General features: G+C 42.3%; 1 protein-coding gene across 6 annotated transcripts in view; it reads left to right on the forward strand.

The window, feature by feature from the left end:
• Positions 1 to 25,011, forward strand: part of LOC118227443 (plectin-like) — a 191,827-nt gene that overhangs the window by 22,744 nt on the left and 144,072 nt on the right. For 2 of the 6 annotated variants that reach the window (XM_035418048.1, XM_035418062.1), the window contains exon 1: positions 10,004 to 10,310. The exons of the other annotated variants lie outside the window; for them this stretch is intronic. In XM_035418048.1, the coding sequence (XP_035273939.1) occupies positions 10,220 to 10,310 (91 nt within the window). In that variant the 5' untranslated portion in view covers positions 10,004 to 10,219. Of the gene's footprint in view, positions 1 to 10,003; positions 10,311 to 25,011 lie in introns of those variants that run through there. 6 annotated transcript variants of the gene reach the window in all.

A 25,011-nucleotide genomic window follows, 5' to 3' on the forward strand; every position in this document is an offset into this window, starting at 1 on the left:
CATACATTTTCCACGTTGTGAGCACATTGAAGATTTCCAGGTCTCATTTTACACAGAAAATTTACCTGTTCATAGCTTGTCATATTTATGGACAACAGAACCTAGACCTATGCAGATTAAATGCAGACTAAATGCTAACTGGAGTCAGGCATTGCTGTATGCTGATTCTAGACTATGACGCACTGTGCGGTGTCATCATTTCAGGCTGCAGCATTAGCGCTGACTTCAGTGACATGAAGATGCATTTAGTGTATTGTCTTAGATTTGCTCTCACTTGTCATGGTAGGTTTCACTCAAAGTTACGGTATTTCCAGGTTAATTGGTGTTGTACATTGAATAATACCCTCAATTACACGCCCCAGCTGTTTGGTTGACAGAATGCTTGTGACAGCATTCAGTGTTTACCGAAGAAGAACTTTCAGTATGTTGTGAAGAACTGAAGTATTTACTTCTATATATTGTTTGCTTAAGTACATGTAGAAGGCTTTATTTATCTAATATATTGTACATGGGAGAGTGACAGGGCTCCCTATTGATTTAAGGGTCTCAGAATCTAATGGTGATGTTTTGTTTGAAACTTTCATATTTTCCCCTCTGCACCCTTGTACTGTAAGTTTCATGGATTTAATATCCAGAAGACATCTGTGATACAGAACCTAACTGAGAGAGCTAGGTATGTCCAACAGCTGTGCAAACAGTGATCTCCATACTTTCCTGGGCTGGTCACTCCAGTGATGGTCTGAGTTTTCCATTTGGGGACAGGGTGACCTTTGACCCGAGGGCAGCTGCTCCTTCTCTCCTGGCCCCTGTGAACTGTGGCCTGCTGGGCCCGAGGCGTGCGAATAGCTGAAATCACAGGGTGTGTCGCGCGCACCGGTGGCCTCCATGCGGAGTGTTCCACAATGCTTGGAATGTTTGATGCTTAGCCCTAGGAAGGTAACAAGGTGGTTGCTTTCCATTACCCAGAATCCCACGCAGCCACGCTGTTTTAAAATGCAGAGGGCCTTTGTGATAACTATAGATGGGTATGTGATAACCAGAGTCCATAACCAGATGGTCGGGTTCGGTGGAGATTGTGGTTTGGAGCTGGTCACTCCTTTTAGTTTTGGACTGGGCTGCAGTTGAAAACATGATGATTGGAACCATTTCCAACATTGTAGACTGCTTTTGAGAGTACGGATGGGCTAATCTGCTCCCTCTAGTGGATTAAATGGCACAGCACAGCACAGTAATTTAATGCGACATGTACAAAATGTACTATCAAAGTGTGTGCTATCAAATTAATGCCGTGGACACTAAATACCACATTACAAGGGTAACAGAGATTTCTGCTTGGGATAAGCGGTCTGACCCCCCCACGCTATGTTGACAATTTGTCACTGAGACCAAACATGTTGTTCTCTGCATGTGGGCCCCCCTACTTCCAAAAATATCCTGGTGACTATTCTGGAGTTTGTTGGAAATTAGAAGTTAGAAGGTTTGTTGACTTTTGAATCATTACAGTGCACCCTTGCTATGCTGGGTTACACTTAGACATTTGTGTTTTTTAATTCCTTAATTATAATGTGCAATAAAACGAATAATTCATGTCTTGAAAAAAAAAACTGGAACATTAAAGCATCTTTATTTTGTGAATCGGGTCTTTATTTTGATTTGTTTTTACATGGGTGTGGAGGTGACTAGACATGTGACCACTGGCCAAATATTTCATCATCTTCTATTATTCATAGTTTTCTTTTCCATTGGTTCATGACTGTAGTTGGAGCTGCAGTACAGCTCAGCTCAGCTAGTCTCTCTAAGTGAAGAATTCTGCCTTCTCCTTTACTTAACCCACTGAGATCCAATCATTTATCTATAATAAACTGAAAGTAGCAGCCTATTGGCAAACTGGCAGTGTGTGCAGCTGTGCTTTATTGGTGGCAGTGGCAATCCAATTATAGGAAACCTTCTGAAATGACATACCGAGGGGATTCTTTAGAAATGCAGGAAAGAACACAGGTGGCCACAATATGAATATGGACACAAATGAACACAATAATGGAAATGGCCAAGTCCTGTATGCCAAATAGAACCATGGACTGTATCAGTGATATTAACATTATATGACTATTCATGATTCCATGAGTATTGAGGAAAAAAAGATATTTGATGTTATGTTTCTTGTAATGTTGTGTGTATTGGATTTTATCAGTGGCGAGTGGGGTCTCTGTTGTTGCCATGTTGATTGCATGAGGTGGGGGGGAGAGGGGTGGAGGAAAATGCCAAGCCCTGTCCTTGACAACACCAGTCCACAGTGCCTCTTTGTCCACATTCTGGCAGTTGGCCAACTTAGCCTGTGCTCCTTGTGTGCAGGACTTAGAGGCTGGCTAGTGACACTGGGATTGGCCTGCCCAGAGCCTTTATTGCTGAGATCGAGGGTAATGGCCCTGTCCGCACACACGTAATCTCACATCCACCGTGACTTCACCATGTGTCAGCAGGGAAATGAACACAGCCAGCAGTACAGGCAGTCCCACCCAGGGGTCAGCACTAAGTAAGTCTCCTGGGCTCCCCAGCTGGTGCTGGAATTCCTTTGAACATGACTCTCCCAAACCTGCAATACCCACTGTCTCCACAAGGTGGCAAGTAGTTAAAGGGAGTGTGAGAATATGATAGAGGATGTTGTGGACAATTTTAGAACCTTGATTGGTGCCATTGGAAAAATGTGCTTCATGGTTTGTGCTTTTAAATAAGCTGGAGTTTTCATGTTTCCATATGCATGGTCAGTTTAGGGTAGTCCTTTATCCCAGCAGAACATATTACAAGGCTACAAAAATGTGGTTTTCATTAAAGCAAGTCTGATTTTGACAGATGTTTTGCCCCTCTGAATATAGTTGCAGTCCAGTAGCTGTTTAATGTAACATTACTCTAATGGCTTCAGAGCTTTTTAATGTAATAGTAATTTACTCGTGCGAAGAACAGAGCATTCTCAGTTCATCAGTACGGATAGGCCCCAGGGATGAGGAAACAAAACCACAGGTAGTGTATGCTGTGATATCCTTACAGTAATAAGTAATGACATAAATATTATCCTAAAGGTACATTTATCCTGCCCATGCAACAACACGGACAACAATTTTTTTTTCATATTTTACAAGTGGAACAAAAAAGTGCCTGTGAGAACAATCCGTCAGTCAGTTGATCTGCATGCTGTAAGCCTCTGCGGCTGGGTTTCAGTCTGTGAAGTCTGGGCCAGGCGGATAGCTGTGAGGTCACTTTGAAAGACAGCGTGGGGGAAATAAACAGAGAGGGGTGTCCTGTTTGAAAGGGCCCACACAGTGTCTTTGGACGCAGGAACGGTGACCAAGTGTTGTGTCCCTCCGTTTGTGTGATTGGAACTGGAGGGGCGGGAGGGAGCGGGGCTCTGATGTGAGAGCCAAATTTTTGGTTGCCCATTAGCTCTGGACTGTTCCTGCTTTGTTCCTGTCCGAGGATTTATTATGGACTCATTTTAACATTAATTAACACCAAGGTGCCTCCTGAAAAATACATTCAAACACACTCAGCACACACTGTAATGAACTGCTCGGTGGAGACAGGAATTTGCCTCAGTATGAATCTCCTTCAAATAAATCCTCAAGATATTGAAATATTGAAGTTCAATAACTTGTGGCATTAAATTTTGGTCCAGTGGACACTTATATATGATAACGTGCAAGGAGTGAGTTACAGAAGCCAATCAAGTTTGATTTCATTTCCCCAATGCGAGGTACTTTGCATTGTTTTGAAAGCATTCCTGTTTGAAAGCCTGGTTATTTTTCTCAACTTGGATATTATTGGGGCTGTCAGACCCTTGCAATAGCGTGATTGCTAAGATCTGCTGTGTTCAAAAAGAATCCTTTCTTGGACCTAGAATCAGCCTGAATCTTTAGCAACAAGCCAAGCTATTCCTCTCCATAGTAGCGCATCTGATGCTACTTTTACTGTGCTTACATTACATTACATTACATTACATTACATTTATTTGGCAGACGCTTTTATCCAAATCCAAATCCTGTGCTGTTTATTACCCTTTATTATTGCATTGTGTCTTGTATGATTTTTACTGAGAGTATATTGCCTTCACAGTTGCTTGATGTTACAATGTAGTGCAAATATTTTAGTACTCCTCATCAAAAGGTTTTGGCCTGTTTTTTAATGAAACATATTTTAGCAGCTTGGACCTGCTTTTCTTTTATTTTGTAACATTTAGTGAAAACACTAGATACTTTTCATTCCAGTAATGGAAAATATTTACGTAATGTGTGATATCACAGAGTTATTAGCGGGTAACTAAAATGTACTGGGGAATTAAGCACGGAAGTGTAAAATATGGAGAGTTTAGCAGTTTCCCGCTGTAAATGAGTGGTGTCCATTCCTGATCCTCTATATCTACACTCCTGAGGGTTTAAAAATGCAGACCAACCGCTGATTGAAGCAAGGAACCACAGGGGATCCACATTCCAGTCTTATCAAAAATTCATATTAAAGGCACAGTTGACTTTCTGGAGTTTTTTGCATTTTTTTCAGTTTTAGTTTTTTTTTTTTGATTGGCCTATTTTTTGTGTACAATAAAGTTTATTTTAATCTATTTAGAAAAGACAACCTGCTGGGACTGGCAAACTGTCCATGGTGTATTCCTGCATCTTGCCCAATGCATTCTGGGATAGCCTTCATTTCCTCCCGTGACACCTGACCTGATGGATGGATGGGCAACCTGCTGGTTTTACGGTGCTGTGTTTATAATTCCTACTCAGTTCATTACATTTCTTTATTAGGGTCCAGAAGGCCTTGAGGCTTCCCTTGTGTCAGAAATGGGCTGTTTCTCCCGGGCGTTATAGCTTTGACAGTGTGGGGACGCTGTGGCCTCAAGAAGAACCCTGTGAAAGGGAGCGTTAGGAAGCCAGCGCTGCGTTCAGAGGCTCGAGCGAACGCTGCTTGTCGGGGTCCAGCATCGTATTACACGAGTGTGTATTTATACACCCTGTCGCTACGGCAATCTGCTTGGAGATCTCGGCTATCAGCTGGTGCCCCCTGCAGTTATGTTTCGGCCTGAGGAGGAGGCGCTGGGGAAGGTGTGATGTCGTATGTAGCCTCTGATGTCATCATGCGGCCAGCGCCGCCGTGACTGATGGCCATTGGGGTCCAAGAGGGCCACGGGGCCATCGGAAATATTACTTCAATGCTCGTGACATTTTTGTGTATGTATTCACATAAACTTAACACCCATATGTTCATACAGGACTGCACACATTGAAAAGTTGCGTGGGTGATATTTAACGCGTGCACCTGTTCCTGGTGGAGGGAGGAAAGACTGGCAAGCGCACCGCTTGCTTAAACTGATATGGTGACATATCTACACAGTCGCGCTTACACACACACACACACACACACACACACACACACACACACACGGGTAGGCATGGCCATACGCATGTACACACACATGCACAATGTGGCTCATGCAGTGACGAGGAAAGTAAACAGATTAATTTACATGTGTGTGGTTGAAACATTCAGGGACACAAGTGAGTGAGAGTAGCTGTTTAATATTAGGCTTTTACTACTGGGCATAGCTCCAGTCAAGTGACAGTGTTAAAGCGATAGTTCACTTTCATTTATTATGTATTTTCTTCACTTTTCATTCATTTTTAAATTTCACTTTTATGCTTTCAATTGTCGTGGCCAGTTTTTCTGTGCACTGAAGGATTTTTTAGATACTTTCAGAGTTTCTGACAATCTGCTGGCTGTAAATATTGGTGTAGGGCTTGCAATTATATGGTTTAAAGCAAGAATGCTTCAAGTCACTCCTAAGCTTGTATAGTTATGGTGATGTTAGGTTTCCAGGGGCTGTACATATTTACAGCTTAATTGTTATATAGTGTTTGAAATGATAAATATACATTTTATTTTATGCCAGTACTTTTTTTAAAATGAACGCAGTAGTCTCATTGCATATGCAGGTACTATGGGAAACAGGTCTAAATGACAGTAAGATTAAACATAAATGTTTTAAAGTAATTTTGTAATATAGAAGGGTGCAACGATACATTGGTCCAAACTGAAGTATCGGTTCAAAGGGCAACGATCCGACCCAGTCGGTCCTACCTGCAAAAATTGATCCGTATCGTTATGAGCAAACCGTTCATTTCAATGTCCGTGATCTGACAGTAATTTGCTCTCTAGCAACACTGCCAACAACACTGTTTATGTTTTCCGACTCAACCACATCATCACTTGTGCTAGTGCCATTTTTCCTTGCACTCTCAACCTCATTTTGGTTGTACAGTACTGTGCTGAAGTCATAGACCACCCTTTTGTTTTTCAGTTTTCATTCAGATCAGCCATTCTGTGCAATGTTTTTTTTTTTCAGTGTCAGACAATAATGGAGGAAACACATTTAACAGAAAATTACAAAAAAAGCCTCCACCAGTAGTATTTAGACTATCAGTATTTTTCCATTTCTTTTGTGCACCCTACTATTACCAAGTCTTCCATCCGTCTAATCAACAAGCAAGTTACAGAGTGGCCTCCCAACAAAAGTTGTTACCAGAAGTGTCAATGATGTTATGTTAGAACCATTTTCCTTCCAAGGTCACTCTTAACATTCAAGCAAACAACTATACAAACACACCTTAGCTACCTAGCAGATTTCTTTGTCATGGGCATCTAAGATGGCTAAAGGAGATATTTCTCATGCGATTAGATATAAGATAATTCAACTGCATAAGGAAGGCGCAAGTCAAAGGAAACGGAGTGAAAAAACAGGAGTTTCCAAAACTGGAGTTCAAAAGATTATTTCAAGATACTGAAAAATATAGCAATAATAAAGCAAAAATATAGCAATTTAAAAAAAAGAAAAGAAATATAGAAATAGTTGCATTCAAAGCAGTCAGGCAGTCACAAGTATGCCATAATGCTCGGCCGACATGTCCAATAGCAGAAACTCCCAGGGACCTACGCTAGCACAGCACCAGCGGGTTTTAGTCTGCTCAGGCCCACCTAGCAGCACGGTAAAATTCTGTAACATAAGCACGCATATTCACAAACAAATATTCATTGTGCATCTTAGTCTAGCTTTTTGTTGCAGAAAAGTCCTATAGCTCTTCCGCCATATGAGCCAAGAAGTTGATTGGAATCTTATTCTCAAGCCTGAAATTGTTACTTTGTAAAATATGGGACCCACAGCAAATTCTCGGCCCATTATCATCGCCAGCCAACTAACGTTGCCAAACATAACAAAATTTGGTTAGCAGGCTAATAAAGACAGCTACCTAGCATTACCAAAAGCTGAGGACCCTATCTCTAGCACTAACCCCGCTGAAAATGCACCAGTGGCAGTCCCACACATTTCCTCTTCTTCTTATTCTTCTTCTATTGGCCGTATGTTTCACATACAGCCCACAAAGACAAAACAGTCATGCCCGGAAACATCCCAAACACATTTTAGAATAACAAACACTGCCAGACAAGCGAGGACTTGGCAGAGGTAAGCACAGACACAGATTGCCAAAGCATCGTAGTAATGACTGAGCATGGTTGTTCTTATATTTTCATGGTGAAAATGCTGCATAGTGTGCCTTTAAAATGGATAACACTTCCCATCATATTACACTTGATTGCACCAATTCAGATTTTATGCATGATTGGGTTGATATAATAATTATGAACGTGAAGTTGGCTTGAAGTCCCAGAACAGATCAGTGCTTGCTGTGCACCCCACTTTTAACAGCTCAACTGGGTCAATGTTAAAATGGGAATCCCACACTCTACGTTTCTAATGGCAATATTCTGTGGACAATAATTCTGCATTTTCCCAAAGCATTACTACTGACATTTTTTGTAAGTGTCTTTTGAAGAATTCCTTTTGAATTGTTAACAGTTAATTATATAGCTGAAAGACAACTGCGGTTTTGAAGTCACAGAAGCAGTAGCTACATCTAGTAAAATGTACTCTGGTTCTCTGAGCCAGCGCCTTTGCCAGACAGACTTTTTCACTTTTTCTACAGAAGTTATTCATGTCAATCAGCTTGCTTTAGGGTGAAACAGCCATGCTCCTTTTTGGTGTTTGAGTATGTAACCCACTGATTGTAAGCTGAGTTCCAAAAGCAGCATGGTGTACGGCCCTCCTTCTCAGAGAATCAGCCTTCCCAGCTGGAGGGATCCACTGTTCATTTTCAAATATGATCATCACACTGAAAATGATGGTAGGAAATGTGACTCAAAAGCACCTGCAATACAGAGATCTACTCCTTTGACTCCTTTGATGTTTTTTTTTCTTTCTAATTTATATTGTTATACGCATTTATTGGGATTAACCGTAACTGCAATTACAACTGAAGAATTAATTTAAATATACATTGGGAGAAAATATGTTCATTTTCTATTTACGCTTACTGTAATACAATAACTGTTTGAGTATTTGGGGGTGGCTTAGAAAGGAGCTTGGAATTCAACATTAAAATTATACAAGATAGTATTGAAGTGTAATATCCCAAAGCAAAAAATCTATATTTTATGAATAGATATAAGTTGTGCATTTCTACTGGTAGCATTTGTAGACAAAACAGGGTAGCAGGTGGCCCAGAAGTGAGACGGTAGCAGCAGTGGGCCTGTCCTCTGTCCTCTGCCTGGCATTGGCACATTCATTGTCAGTCCCATCGCATGCAGAATCAATTACAAACGGACAAGCGTTGCCCGACTCCCAAAGAAGCCCTGGCTTTTGTCAGACCTCAGCGACATCCTTTTGGAAAGTTATCCCACCACTCATTGTTGTATTTGCTTTTTTGCTTCCTGCACATCCCCGTATTTCCTGTATTTCACAAGACAATCAAACACAAACACTCACACACACACACACACACACACACGTACACACGCATGCTTGCACACACATCCTGTCTTTCCTGTGGTCTGTAGAGTACCGATAATTGTGATAAAGTGGAGTTGTTGTCATTCTTTTCCTCTAAGCAAAATGTTTCCATTTTCCTCCAAGAGCAGTGCAGGGTCTGGATTTGCGTGTTTCGCACTGGGTTTTTCCGACCGTGACGGGGTTGGATGGGAGATCTCTGAGCAGGACTTCCTTTCAGGAAGATGCAGTAGCTGATGTTATAAGCCTTGGCCTCTGTGACCAGTAGAAGCCTACATAGACATAGCATTATGTGAGGAACTTCCCAATCAAGCAGCCCAGTCACATCTCCCCTAGTTAACGTTGCTCATCTTTGTCTTGTAGAGTAAATATAGGCTTGCTTCAGGACGAAAAACGTCAATAACTAGTGTAATAAAGAGAAAAATGTTGCTCTCTGATTACATATTTATATTATTGTTGATATTAAAATCCACGTTTATTTTTTGGCCAGTTTGTATAGGTTAGTCAGTTGACTATTAGTAGTACCCACTGGGCTCCCACCCTTAGTTTAGATTTAAATATGGAACAGTTGCAGTCTTTTACCGTCAATGTGATTTATATAGTTATGCATCATTCACGTGTGTTCATAAGAGCAGCATTTGCTGTGTTTCATTTAGGGGTTTTCTCAACACCTGCAGCATCGAGCAACAGCTTGTTTTAGTTTGTTCATCAGGCCTGAGGCGCGTGCGTGTACTTATGACTGCGGGCAGAGCCGCACCGCGTCACGCTCAGAACGCAGCCCAAGCGTCTCGCTGCCGGGAAACGCCGGAATGCCAAGGGCTCTCTCGGCTCTGGGAAGTAACGGGTCTTTGTTTGAGTCTCGGTTTTCCCTCTTCCCTTTAGTCAGACTCTGCGCTACTTATAAACCCCGCCAGCCTGGTTATCCATCCCCCCCGGGGGTGGAGAGCCAGGGGGGCTGCACAGCGTAGGTGTATGTCTGTGTGCGTGTGTGTGAGAGAGCGAGGTGTGCGCTTAGCCCACTGCGTGGGTGTATGAAGGCTGCCTCAGGAATCGTGCTCCTGTCCCTTTAAGAGGCGGGGCCTGACATGTGTATTGGTATTTTCCAGGCAAGGGAGGACGGCAGAGCTGGTGGTGGTTTTGGAATGAAATCCAGGGCTAGGGAGAGAACGCTCAGTGAGAGAGGGAGAGGGAGAGAGAGGGAGAGAGCGAGAAAAGCTCAGTGCACTGTATTCTGAAAAAAGCTGAGCAGACAACAGAAGTTGTTGCGGTCAGAGGAGAAGACAGAAGGGAAGAAAAAGAGAAGAAGCGGACATCTGTCTGTCAGTGCCAGGCATGGCCATGTACGACCCTGCCAGCCTACCCCCCAATGCTGAGGAGCAGGACTTCGTCCAGGCGTATGAAAACGTTAGAGAAAAGTATAAAGGTAATGTCCCAGACTGAACCGTAACCCTCAGTTTTTTCTGCCTTGGAGTAGAGATCGGTAGTACTGACCGGTACCCATATGAACTAGGGGGGCGGTGCATGAGTGCGTGTGCGTGTGTGTGTGTGTGTGTGTGTGTGTGTGTGTGTATGTTTGTCTGTGTGTTTAATAGAAGTGTTGATGTCGGGGTGGGAGTCCCTTACTGCTGACTGTAGTTAAATAGTTCCATATTGGCTGGCACACATGTTTGCTATCACTGTATAGAACAGATGTTGTAAAAGTAGAGAGGACGCCCTTCAATGAGTCCTTGTAAAACTGTATTCATTTTTTTGACATGATCTTGCTGATATACGTATACTGACTGTATGACTTTTTTAATGGTACGGTATTGTTATTGCAAGTAAAGGTGTCTGCACATTGATAATTATTTCTGTTGTTGGATACTTGGCCTAACAAGTGCTGGAAAGTCTGAATGGCCGTCTGCCATGTCTGTATAGCTATTCCCTAAAATGACCTCTTTACTTCTGAAATCTCACTGATTCAGAGTCACTTCTGCATGTGAACATATGTGTCAGGGTATCTCATGGTAATGCCTTGGTTACTCTTGTTTTGACCTTTAGCTTTATCTGTGACAGCTGTTATTCATTGCACACCATGCATGTGATGTCACACATGAACATGGTCACAGGTGTTTTTAAAAAAGTCTCTGGGTACTTACTCCATAACCTAATGAATCATAGTATTTCAGGTTGCCAAGCAATGAGCATTAACTGAAATAATCAGATGCTATTTAAGAACACTCCTTTTATGTATTTGTAGTATGGATAAGTATCACTCATCATTATTTTGGTGTGTAGAATCCTCTCTGTGATTTACAGGACACCGTTTCAAAGAGGGTTGTTAATAGATGCAGTTTGAGGACTGCACATATTTGTGTTCATTCATAGTCTCTAGACAGTTGTCCTGCTGCCCCCCCTCTTTCTGTCTTGCTCTCTCTCTGTCTATGTTTCTTGCTGTCTATGTTTCTTTGTTTCTCATTTTCCCCTCAGCCAAACGCCAGCTGATTGTCCAAAAGACGGCAAGTTGAGGCGTCTTCTAAAAATATCGTCCCAGTTTGTTGTCCTGTTGGGGGACCCTCCGGTTTGCGCTGAATCACACTGGCCTGCAGCGCTTGTCTGGTGGGGAGAAATAGCTGGGGTTTATGCAAGCGATGCTGGTGTCTTTACTCAGGCTAACATGCCTGCTAGAGCAGCAGTCCTTATAAAGGCAAAGAGGCAATGGTGACGTTCGAAAACGTGTCTCTCTCTCTCTCATTCTGTTTTTTGTCTTTTCTGTCTCTCTGTTTGACAACTCTGTTCCACGACTGTTTCAGGAGTCTTGGCCCAGGTGCAGATCTCCTGTTAACTTTACTAGCTCAGGTACTGTTTGAGTGTGCAACCAGATGTACATAGAAGGGAGAGAGTAGATATAGGGTGACCAATCATGACACCCATATAAAAGCAGCGCATCACTAAATGAAAACTGGAGTGGCCATACTGGGCATAAGTAACCTTCTAAATCAGATATGGAAGTCGCTTTAGTTGACATAGGTGTTTCTGTAACCCCTGTTGAATTGAATGAAGGTGTATATGCTCATCTAGCTAACCGCTAGCAGCTAGTTCAGTGGTTCCCAAACTTTTTTGGTCAGGGCTCCCTTTGGTAATAGGGAATTTTGTCTTATTGTACACCCCCCCCCCCCCCCCCCCCCCCCCCCCCCCCACACACACACACACACACACTTTGGGAACCACTGAGATAGTTCATTGACAAGCCAGATAAGCAATCAGGTCACATAAACACACTGTAGCAACCCATCTTTGCTATATGTCAAACAAGCATCTGAGTCTATATCTTCCTGTGGGACTGTTTGTCAATCTGCATCTTCATTAGGAGGAACATTATGGCACTGCTGTTACTGATTTATAGAACTTTGTTCAATGAGGTGTTCAGATTCTGGTCTAGCAATTCTGTATTTATGAATAGGCACTGTGCTGCATCATAATCTGGCAGCAACTCGTTCAGGATCTGCTGATTGGTGGCCTTGCCAGGTGGGCATTCTTGTTCACGTCTGTTAAGGTCACGTGTTTCATTCCTCTCCTGTCCCCTTTTCCATGTGTAAATTGTTCCATTGACTCTCAATAACTCTCCTCTCTATGCCGTGGCCTTGCAGGAAGAGCATATATGTAAGGGTAGTGAGCAGTGCTGCATTCCTGTGCTTCTGTACAGTGTTTCAGTCTTTCAAATAAACACCAGGTCTTCTGGAAATTACAATGGCTGATTTTTACTGCTGTGCTCTTTGGAACCAGAAGCCTGCAGTCCCGCTATTAGTGCCTCGGCGATAAACATCTGCAATTGCAGCATGGCTACAACAGGATTTACTCTGACTATATTCCTGCAAAATGAATTGTTTTGTACTAGTCAAATGTCTCATGTACATCATAGCAATTTCTTTATCAATCACGTTTTAAAGCTATCTAATCTGTTTAAGCTTTTTTTTGTTTTACTGTAATATCGATTAGGACTAAGAACATTGTATTAGGTGTTTGTTCACTTGATATTGAATTTCATCCATTCTATTAGGCTTGTACTCAATGTCTGTAGTTTTACTATTGCTATTTTCACTTGGTGGCATTTACCATAAAGGCTTCGTATGTTGCTTTGGACTGAAGGCCCTGCCAGATGAATGTAAATGTAAATGCAAATGCCCACCAACTGTCCATGCATCACACCAATAAATCTGCCTTTATTTCCATGCTGTAGAATATAAAACACATTGGTCCTACTGACAGTCAAGCAAGGTACATGGAAACAAGGACACAACTTTCATAGTTGAAAGGAAGAACATTTTTTGGTGAATTTGGTACAGGAAGGGTTGAGTGCACAGTACATATTATTGACATTAGCATTGTGGGACATTGATTGATTACTGTTTTTGACATCCAAAGAGGTTATGGTTATGGTTATGGTTCAGAAAATTTGACTTGTATATGGATAATGTTGCTATTTTATAATGATGGCATCAGAAGGGAACCGTTTTTAAACTTTTTCATGATTAGCATTTAGTTATGGGTTATTCCCATAACTTAGCCTAATACTATAAACTATGATTTGAAGATAATGTTATTTAAATGCATTTATTCATACACTATATGACCAAATGTTTCTGGTGCTGTTTTTTAATGGTTTGGGCTAAGCCCCTTAGTTCCAGTGAAGAGAAATCTTAATACACTGATGTTTTACACAATTCTGTGCTTCCAACTTTGTGGCAACAGTATGGGGAAGGTTCTTTCCTGTTTCAGCTTGTCAATACCCCCAGGCACACAGTGAGGTCCATATAGAAATCGTTTTTTTGAAAACGGTTTGGAAGAACTTGACTGGCCTGCACAGAGCCCTGGCATCAAGTACATCCAACATCTTGGGAATCAGTTGGGAAGCCAACTGTGAGCCAGGCCTAATTGCCCAATCAGTGCCCGACCTCACTAATGCTCTTTTGGCTGAATGGAAGCAAATCCCTGCAGCAATGCTCTAACATTTAGTATAAAGCCTTCCCAGACAAGTGGAGGTTGTTATAGCAGCAAAGGGTGGACAAACTCCGTATTAATGCTCATTATTTTGGATGAGATGTTGGATGTCTGGTGTCCACATCCTTTTGGCCATGTGCTGTATCTCTAAGAATGATGAGAATATATCATTTTGATCATGTTTTGGGAGAAGAAATTTCCTGCCGACATGTCATAGATGTATGTCTGAACGCTGTATAACTGTAAGAGTTTGAAATATTAACTGTACACCAATAATTTCCAAACAATTGCAAAAAAGGCTTGTTTTGTTTTCTATTGGCTTGTGCCATGATAACATCAGGAGATTGAGTAGGAGTCCAGGGTGGGGTCTGTGTATGCGTTCCGCGAACCCCTTAAGCCTCTGTGATCAGACAGCTGCGGCCTTCCTTCTATTGCTGCTCCCACGATGATACAGATCTAATGGCAGTATCTAGTGAAGAGCTGTGAGTCTAAGCACACTGCACAGTCACCATGGTGTGCTTAGACTCATCTACTGTTGGTCTGTGCCAGGAGTCCTGGCACCCACTCATTAGTTATTTAAATTTATTAATAATTTTAAATACACAAAATTTGATGTTGTGTATTTAAAATTACGAAACCATGGAATGAACAAACGATGCATTCCAGGAACGCGCTCACAAGCCGAGCTGCCACAGTGGGTGGTCTCCTTCCTCGCAGTCTTTCGTGACTGGCCTCTGTGGAGGACTGCCTGGTCAACCGGCCACCCAAACCTGTCCTCAGGACGGCAGCCATAGAGTGCAGTCGTGTTATATGCGCTGCTTCGTGCTGCTCAAAATACCGCTCGCAAATATAGCCCAGCCTTTTTTGGAGAGCCATTTAGAGGGTTATTCGGAGTTCGGGGTAGACTTGATTGTCTGACCGCCGAGAAATTTAAATACCAGATTATTTTTGGATATTGCAACGAATAAGCTTCTGCGCTGTCATTAACAAGCCTGGTACACCAGTGAAAAATGGTTTCACTGTTGTGCAGAATATTTCCCTCAAGATGAGAATTGAGTGGAATCTATGTTGACTACAGTATTTGCTCATGCTGTTACCCATGAGGCTTTGCATGCATGCCATGTAGACAAAGACCATTTCATTCATTCCTTTGAGTACAAGTGTACAGTGTGGTATCCATTCTGGCTCAGAACTGTGGCGATGGGCCACCTGGCATAAAGATAGATACTTCCTGGGGGTGAGGGGGCTGTTGATTACAGTAAAATAATAAAAACTGACTACCGCTTGGCCTTTTTGAAAATCAATTGTGGGTACTATCAGCTGAAAACTTGCTATGGAAAATATTTACGCAGTTAACCTAAAGGATTACCATTGTTAGCAATTATGGAAGATAAGAACCTAAGGTTGAACCTAGCCCTTGTTGTATGGTGCATTGCATAATCGAAAAAATTGACAAAAAGCATGGCTATTGTGGCACTGTGGAACTTTCAGTAGCTAAGAGCTCTGTTAGAGAAGAAAACACAAATAAAACTTGTCATACCACTCAATGTACTCTGATTAAGCCGAGTCATTTAAATGCACAAGCGGTGTGGTTTTCTTGCGCATATTTGGTGAAATTTCTAACAGGGTCTATATGCGCTGATTGGGTCCTCTCAACTTTCACCACAGTAATTATTAGATCATTAATGCTATACTGTGCCAGAAAATAAATCCGTTCACAGTCTTAAAAGTAGATGTGCTATTTAGAGTGAGGTTTGAGATGTTTTCTAAAGCAACATTATTTAAAGTGATGCCGTTCTTTAAAAGCTTGACTTTTTGCTACCCCTGAAATTTAAGCAAATAATAAAGAGCACGTACCTTATTTAAAATAAATTAATGTATATTTCATATATGTATTTCTGATTTTTTTTTAAAATTCTTTCTGATACACAAATTTTAATTATACTCTAAAAACAAGTACTGTAGATTCAGCACTGTCATAGACATAGTATTTCAATAGAAATCATCAATGGAAAGTATTCTAAGCTAAATATTCCAAGAGACCTTAGCTGTATAGACTTCACACTGACACTAGGGAATGATTAATGATAGAGAAAGATTTTGACTGCATGTAATTGCTTGCCAGGATTTATAGTAGTCAGGAATAGCTCATTCCAAGGCCCTTCAAGACCATACCTGTCATGGTTATAGATTCTTTCTATATACTTTCCAACTAATTGTGCAGGTACAGCCTAGAACCTAGAATGGATATGAGATATTGGATATTAGACCTGAACTTAAAATGAAGAGTGGCAGGAATTTAAACAGGTGTCTTTAACTTTGACTAACAAATTAAAGAAGTATTTTTTTCCCTTCACGGATACATTTGGGAAGCTCAGAAATCATAAAAACAATAACTCAAAACTAACTAAGCAAATGGGGGGGGGGGGGGGGAGTACAATTCTTCCTTTTGATATTATAATCAATGTTAAGGAGAAACATTGTGGATTGAATACAGGCCAGTAACATATTTGTTTTTGGCTGAGAGGGGACAGTTTGACATCCTTATTTTTCTCCATTTACTCAGACAGGGTTAAAGCTGAAAAGGCAGAGATATGATCACAGTACCTGTAATGTCATAGCAGAGAATGGAGCCCCCAGGCACATGGGGGGATTTATATAGAGGGTTGGCCTTACAATGTACTGCACTCACTGTCTCCCCCATACCACTGCTCTTAATTGCAAGTATGCAGTTGACACTGATTAGGGAATACCACTTTGTACTGAGGGTATCAGATAATATCAACAACTTTGCCAAGCCCTAACCCTGAAGCAGTGTTGGTCCAGAAGAATTTTAGTTTGCTGCCAAATTATTGGTAAAACTTTTTAAGACCTGAAACCATTCTTATCCTGAGCTGTTCTCCTTCACATCTGTCATTTGTTGTTGATTTGTTAACCTAACAGATAACCCATGTCTTTCACTACAGTGTATATGGACCAGGTTCATCATGACTAAATAAACAGACTTAAAACAGGCACCTGAAGTAGCTGCAAATTAATTTCAAAGTGGCACAATGCTGTTCTGTTGGGTTACATGACTAGTTCTGATATTGCTCCAGTGCATGGATACCTCATGTCCTGTCTATTCTCCATATTTTGTTAACCCTGAAGTCTACAAGGAAGTGCTGTGGTGTACTGAAGGACCTGGCCATTGTGTTTCCTAAACAGATTCTCCACCAAGTTTAGAGACCACTTTGTCTTCTTTGTCTACTTTGTCTAGTGGCAATGCCACTTGTGTGTGTATGTGTAACCTCTTTGTCTCCGAGTGTATGGCAGTTTGCTCAGTCGTACTTTATTTAAAGGGGACTGTGATGATGGGTTAGATTTAGGATATGATTCTACAGAAAGCTGAGAGCAGGCAGGCAGCAGTGGCGATCCAGTCTGAATTTAGGCTGGAGAATCTATGAACAGTATCTTCTGTGAGCAGTATCTTTTTTTCTTCACAGATAGCTGTGTTATTTAATGTCACTTGGATGAGTGCAATAACAGATGCTGGGAGCAGTATAAAAGCTGATGGACAAATCATGAATCAGTGCACTGTTTTGGACTTGGTCCAGTAAATATTGAATCTTTCAGAAAAGTGAACTACACACATTTAGTTCTTCAACAGTGTGTGTTGCTTGGCAAGGCCAGACAGCACTAGTCAATTTCTCTCAGTTCCCACCTCTTTGTAGGCGCCTATGTTATTATTACAGCAGTTGGGCAAATTTATCAACAAAGAAAAAATGGCAAACTTACATTCAGCGTAAAAAAAGGTCTGACATCTTTAAAAAGTTTTTTTCCAATTTTCCTGAAGAATTTAAAAAATATGTTTAGATGGTCTACAAAGTCCTCAGTTTCTGAAGGTCACATCTTACAGTTTGCACTTGAAAGGAAAATGCTCTGGCTTATATGGTTCATGCCTGCCTCTTCTTCTGCTTAAATCGACAGAACATACTTTTGAAAATGTATTGCTCTGCAATGATGACCCTGTACTAAATATGTGTCTTTGTGTTTTGTTCTCTTGCAGGTAAGCTTCAGTTCCTTTTCCCCAGTGCTGTGTTCCTGTATTACTGCTGAAAACTCTGCTGTCCAGGCACTGAACCTACAGGAAGAACCGAGGAGTACTGAAGGAGTCCTGCAATGCTCATTGATGGCCCATTTGTGCCTGTGTCTCACCCCCATCTTGTGATCCGCTTCTGTCATCTCCTCACAGAGGAAACGGGGCACAGTTCTCGCAGGTCAAAGGCCGGGTTAATCATGGAAAGTTCTGGAGATAGAGAAGAAAGAGGGGACTTGTGACTTTTTAGGGACATTTTAATACATTCAGTCACTGCCAGCTACGGGTCTGGAGCCAGCCCCAGCAGGCTGTCAGATGAGGGCAGGGAAAGTCTCTGTAATGGAATTTCTCTGCAAATACCCCAGAAGCTTTCTGAGGCTTGCGGTGCAGGAGGCAAATGAGCTGTATCAGGCCTTCGCGAGTAAGGCTGGTTGATGATGGTCTCACCGTCGCGGGGCGGACCGGGTTCAGAGGTCAAAGGTTGCACGTAGTGGAGCTTCACTTGATAAGAGGAAGGCCAGCAAATGAGTGTGCGGAATTTGCTGGGATTTATCTGGCTTACCGCTATTACGGAAGGCCTTTAGGAATGCTTCATTAATTTTCCAGCAGATTGTCTGCGATGGCTGTGTTGCCGTGGGACACAGTAGCTGCTATACAGCTGAAATCCTCTGCACTTTGTTTGTGCTCTGCTAGGCCAGACAGCTGGTTCAGCGTTTTTTCAGAACTATGGGGGACACGTTTATGTGCTGCAGATAAAATGTTACTTCAGTATAGACCACAGGGAGTTTAGACGGGTTTCTGTGTAACTTTGTGGAGGGTTCCAGTGAATGCTGGCATTCAGAACCCACAAGATAAGTGCTCTGTTAAAAGCTGTTTGAGGTTGTTTGGAGGCCTGGATTGTTTGTCAGGGGAGTGGTGTTGTCCTCTTGAAGCTGGATCAGTCCTGGCTTCTTGGGCTCATTATTGCGAAAACCCTATGAGATCACTTCTGCACATAGCAATGTGTGTGGAATTAATACACATTGCTATGTGTATCAATCCTGTAGAGGCTGAATGGGAGATTTTGTGGAGGCTGACTGGGGTTTTATGGGTCAGACATCTGGCCCGGCAGTGGGATGCGCACGAGCCAGATGTTCACTCTAGGGCTCTGTGAAATAGGTACCCCCGAGAGCAGGTTTGAGACAGGGAGCTACCAGGCTTTACAGGCCCCTCTTTATGTGACAGCAGCCCACTGTCCTTCCACATACACACATCAGTACCATCTGCATAGACTGCCAGTAAACCCACTGAGTGGCTGTGTGCAGCCAGAATTGGCTTTCACTGTTGAGGATGGTCATGCTGATTGTTTAATCCTGTTTGATCCTGAGTCCTTTGCCTCTTACCTAGATATATTTGAATGCTGCATAAGGCTTTGTATACACACACACATACACACATACACAAACACACACTCACACGCACACGCACACACACACACAGACACTGTAGGACAGGACTGCACAACCCTGTTACTGGAGATTTACTGTCCTGTAGGTTTTAATTCCAACCCTAGCAAAGCACCGCTGATTCAACAGCTAGATATCCCATTGAGCTGCTAATTAGTAGAATCAGGTATGCCAAATTCATGGTTGAAAATAAAACCTACAGGATAGTAGATCTCCAGGAGCAGGGTTGGGCAGCCCTGCTGTAGGATTTAACAAGTAAGTAGTGAAAACTGTCGAAATAGAATTTGCTTTGGCTGAGTTGTGTTTGTGAAGAAACCTGATCAAGTCACACACAGTAGTGTGTACAGCAGACTCTGCTCCACAGTTGCACTAGCCACAGAAAAGGAACGTCTTGTTTCTCTTCCAATACCAGACAGTCTTGCCACTGGCTTTGTGGGAAGGAGGATATTTTTCTGGTTTATCCTGTTGTTACATTACTAGTGGCTACTGGGTGCCTGTTAAGGCACTGTTCCAGTGTGTAGGTGGGCCCCATAGCTTTGGTTTGGGGTACTGTGCCAGTACCAACTGTAGCTTGTTTGATTGGCTGTAGCATCGTCCAGAGAGGGAGATCAATCCATCGATCAGTCGAGTGGTGTGCTTGGCCACAGCTGAATATAAAGTGTTTTCTTCCAGCTTATGTCTGAGAGAGCTCAGCTTGGGGAGAACGGTCTGGAAAGAAGCAGTGGCTGGACATCAGCAATGGAGTCTTGATTCCATGGTCTTGGTCTCGAGATCTCTCAGGACCACATAAACGTGGTCTTGGTCTGGACCCTGAAAGTCTTTGTCTAGGTCTCGGGGAATGACCGTGGTCTCAGACAAGCCAAGTTCTCTCTCTCCAACATGCTCAAGATAATAATCACTCCATTAACTCCACCGCTAGTCTGCGATAACTTTGCCACTGTGGAGAATTTACTGGTTGCACGTTATGTATATTGGAGTCTTCTCCCTAGTAACTTTGGGATAAAAGAAGAAATGACAAGTGTTCACCTAATGGCCCCCAAAACTGAAAGTAATTCAGATAATACCTGGACCATGACGTCTTCATCTCCGCCTGTATGGGAGACATAAACAAGTGCCACAGCACCCAAGGCAAAACGAAACACAAAGCAACAAAAACCCTGAGACGGAACACAGCAACACTGTGAAGCAATAAAACCGGGAACCTTGAGTGGTTTAAACACACCCTACCTCACTGGGACAAAGCAAAATGTTTCTTTACTGTGGGCTTCCAGTCATAGTCTGTCAATGACACAGCCCAGACCCAAACTAGCCAGGTCTACATTAATATTATTATTTCATTTCTTCTGGATATGTGTCCTCGTAACTTTTAAGCTAGACGAAATGCAAAGCTAGTGTTTGTTATTCTTTTTTAAAATAAAAATCCGCGTCCAACATGCTGCTGGTCATATCCTGTTCCCACCCTAATTCTGAACCGCAGCAGCTGAAACCCACTGCCAATTTGTGAGAGTGCAGACATCCACGGCTTGGTATCACCAGCTTCTTTTTTTCACATTGCATGGTACAGCTAAGCTCACGCACAGTCGAATCGGAGGAAGACCGTTCATATGCAGCATTAGCATGCAGTCCATGAGCACCAGATCCAGCGATGGAGATTGCTAGGTAGCGATGAAATGTGGACACCAAACTGACTGAACCCTCTCATACTATGGGTGACACAATTGCCATTTGCACGTTGCCCTGTGGAACTACCAGCCACAGTTGGCCCTGGCACAGTAGTGGGCTGTGAGGCTCATACGTGCACCACAGCGTGGTGTCTTAACCGATTGAGCCAGCACCCCCTCGCTTGTGCTTTTCAAAATTGTACGTTTCATAATTTTTCAAAAGACTTGTAAAGCCTATAAAGATTTTTAAAATGTTCTTCATTGACTTACCATTTGTGGAACTCTCAACGTACATCAGAATTCCAAATTGGCTTTTAAACATACAGGTAATTTGCCATGGTAACTGCTGGGAGAATTCCAGTGCCAAGTAGCTAAAGCTGGGCAATTACTACGATCATATCATTCAAGCTTTCGACAAGCAAAGTTGCTTCCGGAACTCTGTATCTAGTTTGAACTTGATTATTTATTGCTGACTAGTTAGATATGAGATGACTGGCCAGCTTGATAGCTAGCCAAATATTTTTGACGTTAACGCGTGGTCCTGAAATTTCCACAAATACTATTAACACTACACGTGCTGTATAAGTTATATTTATATGGCTTGACATTATACTGTAGCTGACGAGTCATTTCATATTTAACAAATGTGTTGATAGCTCATCTAAAGCTCAGATGCCCTGTTCTCTTTATTTGATAAAACTTATTACAGTCTGAAATGTCATTCCATGTAGTTGATGTGTGATCAGCTATGCCCATGATAGATCTACTCTCACACACCTTTTAAATGGATTACTTATTGTAGACCTGTCCTTAGCTGCACTTTTGCCTATCGTTTTCTGTAAGATTATCTGCTATGTTATTTCTTAACCACCCAATGTGGCTGTTGGTTTTTTAAAAGCATGAAATCTGATTCAAGCCTTTATTATTATCAAATACGTGTTTCTTTCCTGACCTTTAGTCTCTTGGCCATTCTGAATGGCAGTTTGGTCATAGTTCACCAGCAAGGCTAAAGAGGTCTGTGGTAAACCCCGCTACTTACAACAATCGAAACGGTGCCAGTTTGTTGGGTCAATTGGTCAGATTACCTTCTTGCCAGTTTTCTTAGTTCTCATGTTCTTGTCTACTTATTTGGCTGAGGTGGTGCTACACAGGAGAGTGTGTCCGGAACCCATTTTTGTGGAGGAATTTATTTGTATCGGAGTATGATTGCTGCTTGTATTAGCTTCCATTTTGCAGAAAAAGTGATATGTCCACATAGGTCTGTAGTGGAAATGACCCAGGGATACAGACTGCAGGAAGGATGTGAAACTAGGCCAGCCCACAAGTTCAGAATCTTTTTTCATATAACTGTATCAGCATCATGAGACCCCAGGGATCCTGCCTGGTAGGCTGTGAGTCTCCCCCTTAGAGCAAGTAAGGAATTTAATCAGGGGGTGTGTTAGTGTGATGATTGGCAGTCATGTATCTGGACATTGATCTTCTTGATTAATAATCAGTTGCAGTTCTGTGTCTGCTGGGTTTTTGCTCCTTTTGGTATTTCCTGATTGATTATTGGATCTCACTGATGAGGTCATTTCTTTTGTCGCTGATGTAATCTGTCCTGCCATATCAAGCCATTTCTACTATGCAATCAATTTACTGCTGAATATTTAACTGAAGCAGATTTTGCAGCAATAATAATGATAATAAATGTGGTAATTTCAGTTAAAACAAACATATTATACTATTGACTGATTCTGCAACTCCGTAAGCCTATTTGCACATTGATTTAAATGTCTGTGCCTTATATTTTGGATGTTATATTTCAGGATGTTATTTGATCTCGTGTTCTTTTGGCTCTGTTTCTCCTGGGGCTCCACTGATACGCAGAGATTGTTTTACAGGCATCTGTGCCTGGCCTGCAGCCGGAATGCAGGGAAAGACATTTTTGTATCACGGACACACCCTCCCACACGCGACTGCTTAAGCACATAAGGGGAAACGCCTAGAACACCAGCACTGCAGTGCTGACCCCCAAGTTTTTACCATGGTTTTTTGGGGAATAGAAAGGTTGGTGGGGGGTGGGGATTGTAGTTTGTATTTTTACCGCATAAGACACATATGAAAGTGTTGACTGTGTTTTACTAGGCCATAATATAATCTAATAATTGCTTACAACCACTTGGATGTGTCATATCATGAGCAGTATGCACTCAAAGCAGATTACATATTAAACAGCATTTATAGACATATGATAATTCATAACTATTGGCTTTATCAGTACTATTTTTAGATATCAGTACTATTTTTAGATATCTGTGTCATATTTGTTTATTAGTTTTTAATTTATTGTCCAGTTGACCCACATGTCCCCTTGAATGCCTGTCCTTTGATCCAAGTGCCAGGTAAATGTGTTCATCAAGCACAATTATAGATATTTAGGACCTATCAGTGAACATGAGGTGGAGTCCTCAGCCAGTTGCAGGCTGATTCGTTCTCAGAAACGGGGCAGAGCTCTGGTGGGAAGCTGTGGGTTAGAGGAGTGGCTTCGAGGTCTGCCTGTGAAAGTGATGTCACAGGGGGTGCGGGTAGGAAGGGCCCAATGAGAAATGTGTTGCTGTCGTGAGATTTCCATCACCAGGACGCCTGCCAAACAAGCACATTCTCCTTTTATCGTCATTCTTTATCTTTATCTTCATATCAGCAGATTGGAGATGGGAACACAGAGGGAGCTCTGGGAGTGAGTGAACGCAGTAGGGGTTTGATATAACAGTATGGATTTGATTGATGAAGGCCAAGCATGCATACAGTTATGTCCATTGACAGTGGAATGCTTTTTTAATAATTTGTCTATGATGAAAGTCGCCCTCTCATTCTCATCCTCTCTCCCTCAGGGATAATGAAGCCACTGTTTCTGTTTTACAAGCTTTGCTTGATTGAATTATTATTATTTTTTTATCCATGCTGAAGCACAATTTACTTTCTCTAGAAGAACCTACTGTCTTCACACTCCCACACAAGTACATTAGATATGAAGTACCACAGGCGCTTGTGTTGGGAAGCATAAAAATACAGTGTCTTGTGAAAGTGGAAAGATTTATTTTTCGGAGTCCATTATCACTGACTGCAGATTAGATTTTAAGGAGACCTTATATGGGAAAAATCCTCTATTGAAGATTCAGTGTGTCTGCACTGAGCCATTAAAAGGTCTTCTATGAGTTAAACATGAAAGTATTTGGTTGGACAAAATTTGGATCTTCGCTGTAAACATCGGCATGTCCAACAGAAAATTTTGACTGAGGTTAATTTTAAAGCATATTGGTATTTTACATGAAAACTTCCAATTAATTTCTCTTTATGGTCATTGTCAAGCAATACGTATTACTATGGTAATTATGGTTGTAATCCAAAATGCAGTTGTATTCGTGTTAAGGTAAGCCCTGCAGGCAAACGGTATTTTAAATATTCTGTGTATTGAGAATATATGCCCTTTAATCTGCCCTCCGCCTGTGCATGTCTATGGCACACAGCGAGGGCAGTTACTCCAGCACGGAGGCATTCTGTACTGCGCTGTGGGGAACTCAAGCTGGCGTGCCTCAGTCAGTTTGCAAACTGGGAGTGCCATCACAGGTCACCCGGGTACAGCTGTTCCCACACCCAGAAGATCAGTGGCCACCCTCCCATGCCCTACACACACGCACACACGCTCACACACACGCACACACATGCACACGCACCCACACACGAGGCCCGCTCCCCCGCCCCACACACATGCACACACACGCTCACACACACACGCACACACACGCTCACACACACGCACACACACAAGGCCCCCTCCCCAGGGGAACCTCACCCAGCCGTCAGACAGGTCGCACCGTCCGACTGCTACATTCCGCTCCGTTAGCAGGGATTAGGTCCGGAACACTGTGAATCGCTAAGCACCGACCGGAGATCTGAAGGCTAAAAATATGTGTCCCT

The sequence above is a fragment of the Anguilla anguilla genome, chromosome 1, assembly GCF_013347855.1.
Source record: "Anguilla anguilla isolate fAngAng1 chromosome 1, fAngAng1.pri, whole genome shotgun sequence".
Taxonomy (NCBI): domain Eukaryota; kingdom Metazoa; phylum Chordata; class Actinopteri; order Anguilliformes; family Anguillidae; genus Anguilla; species Anguilla anguilla.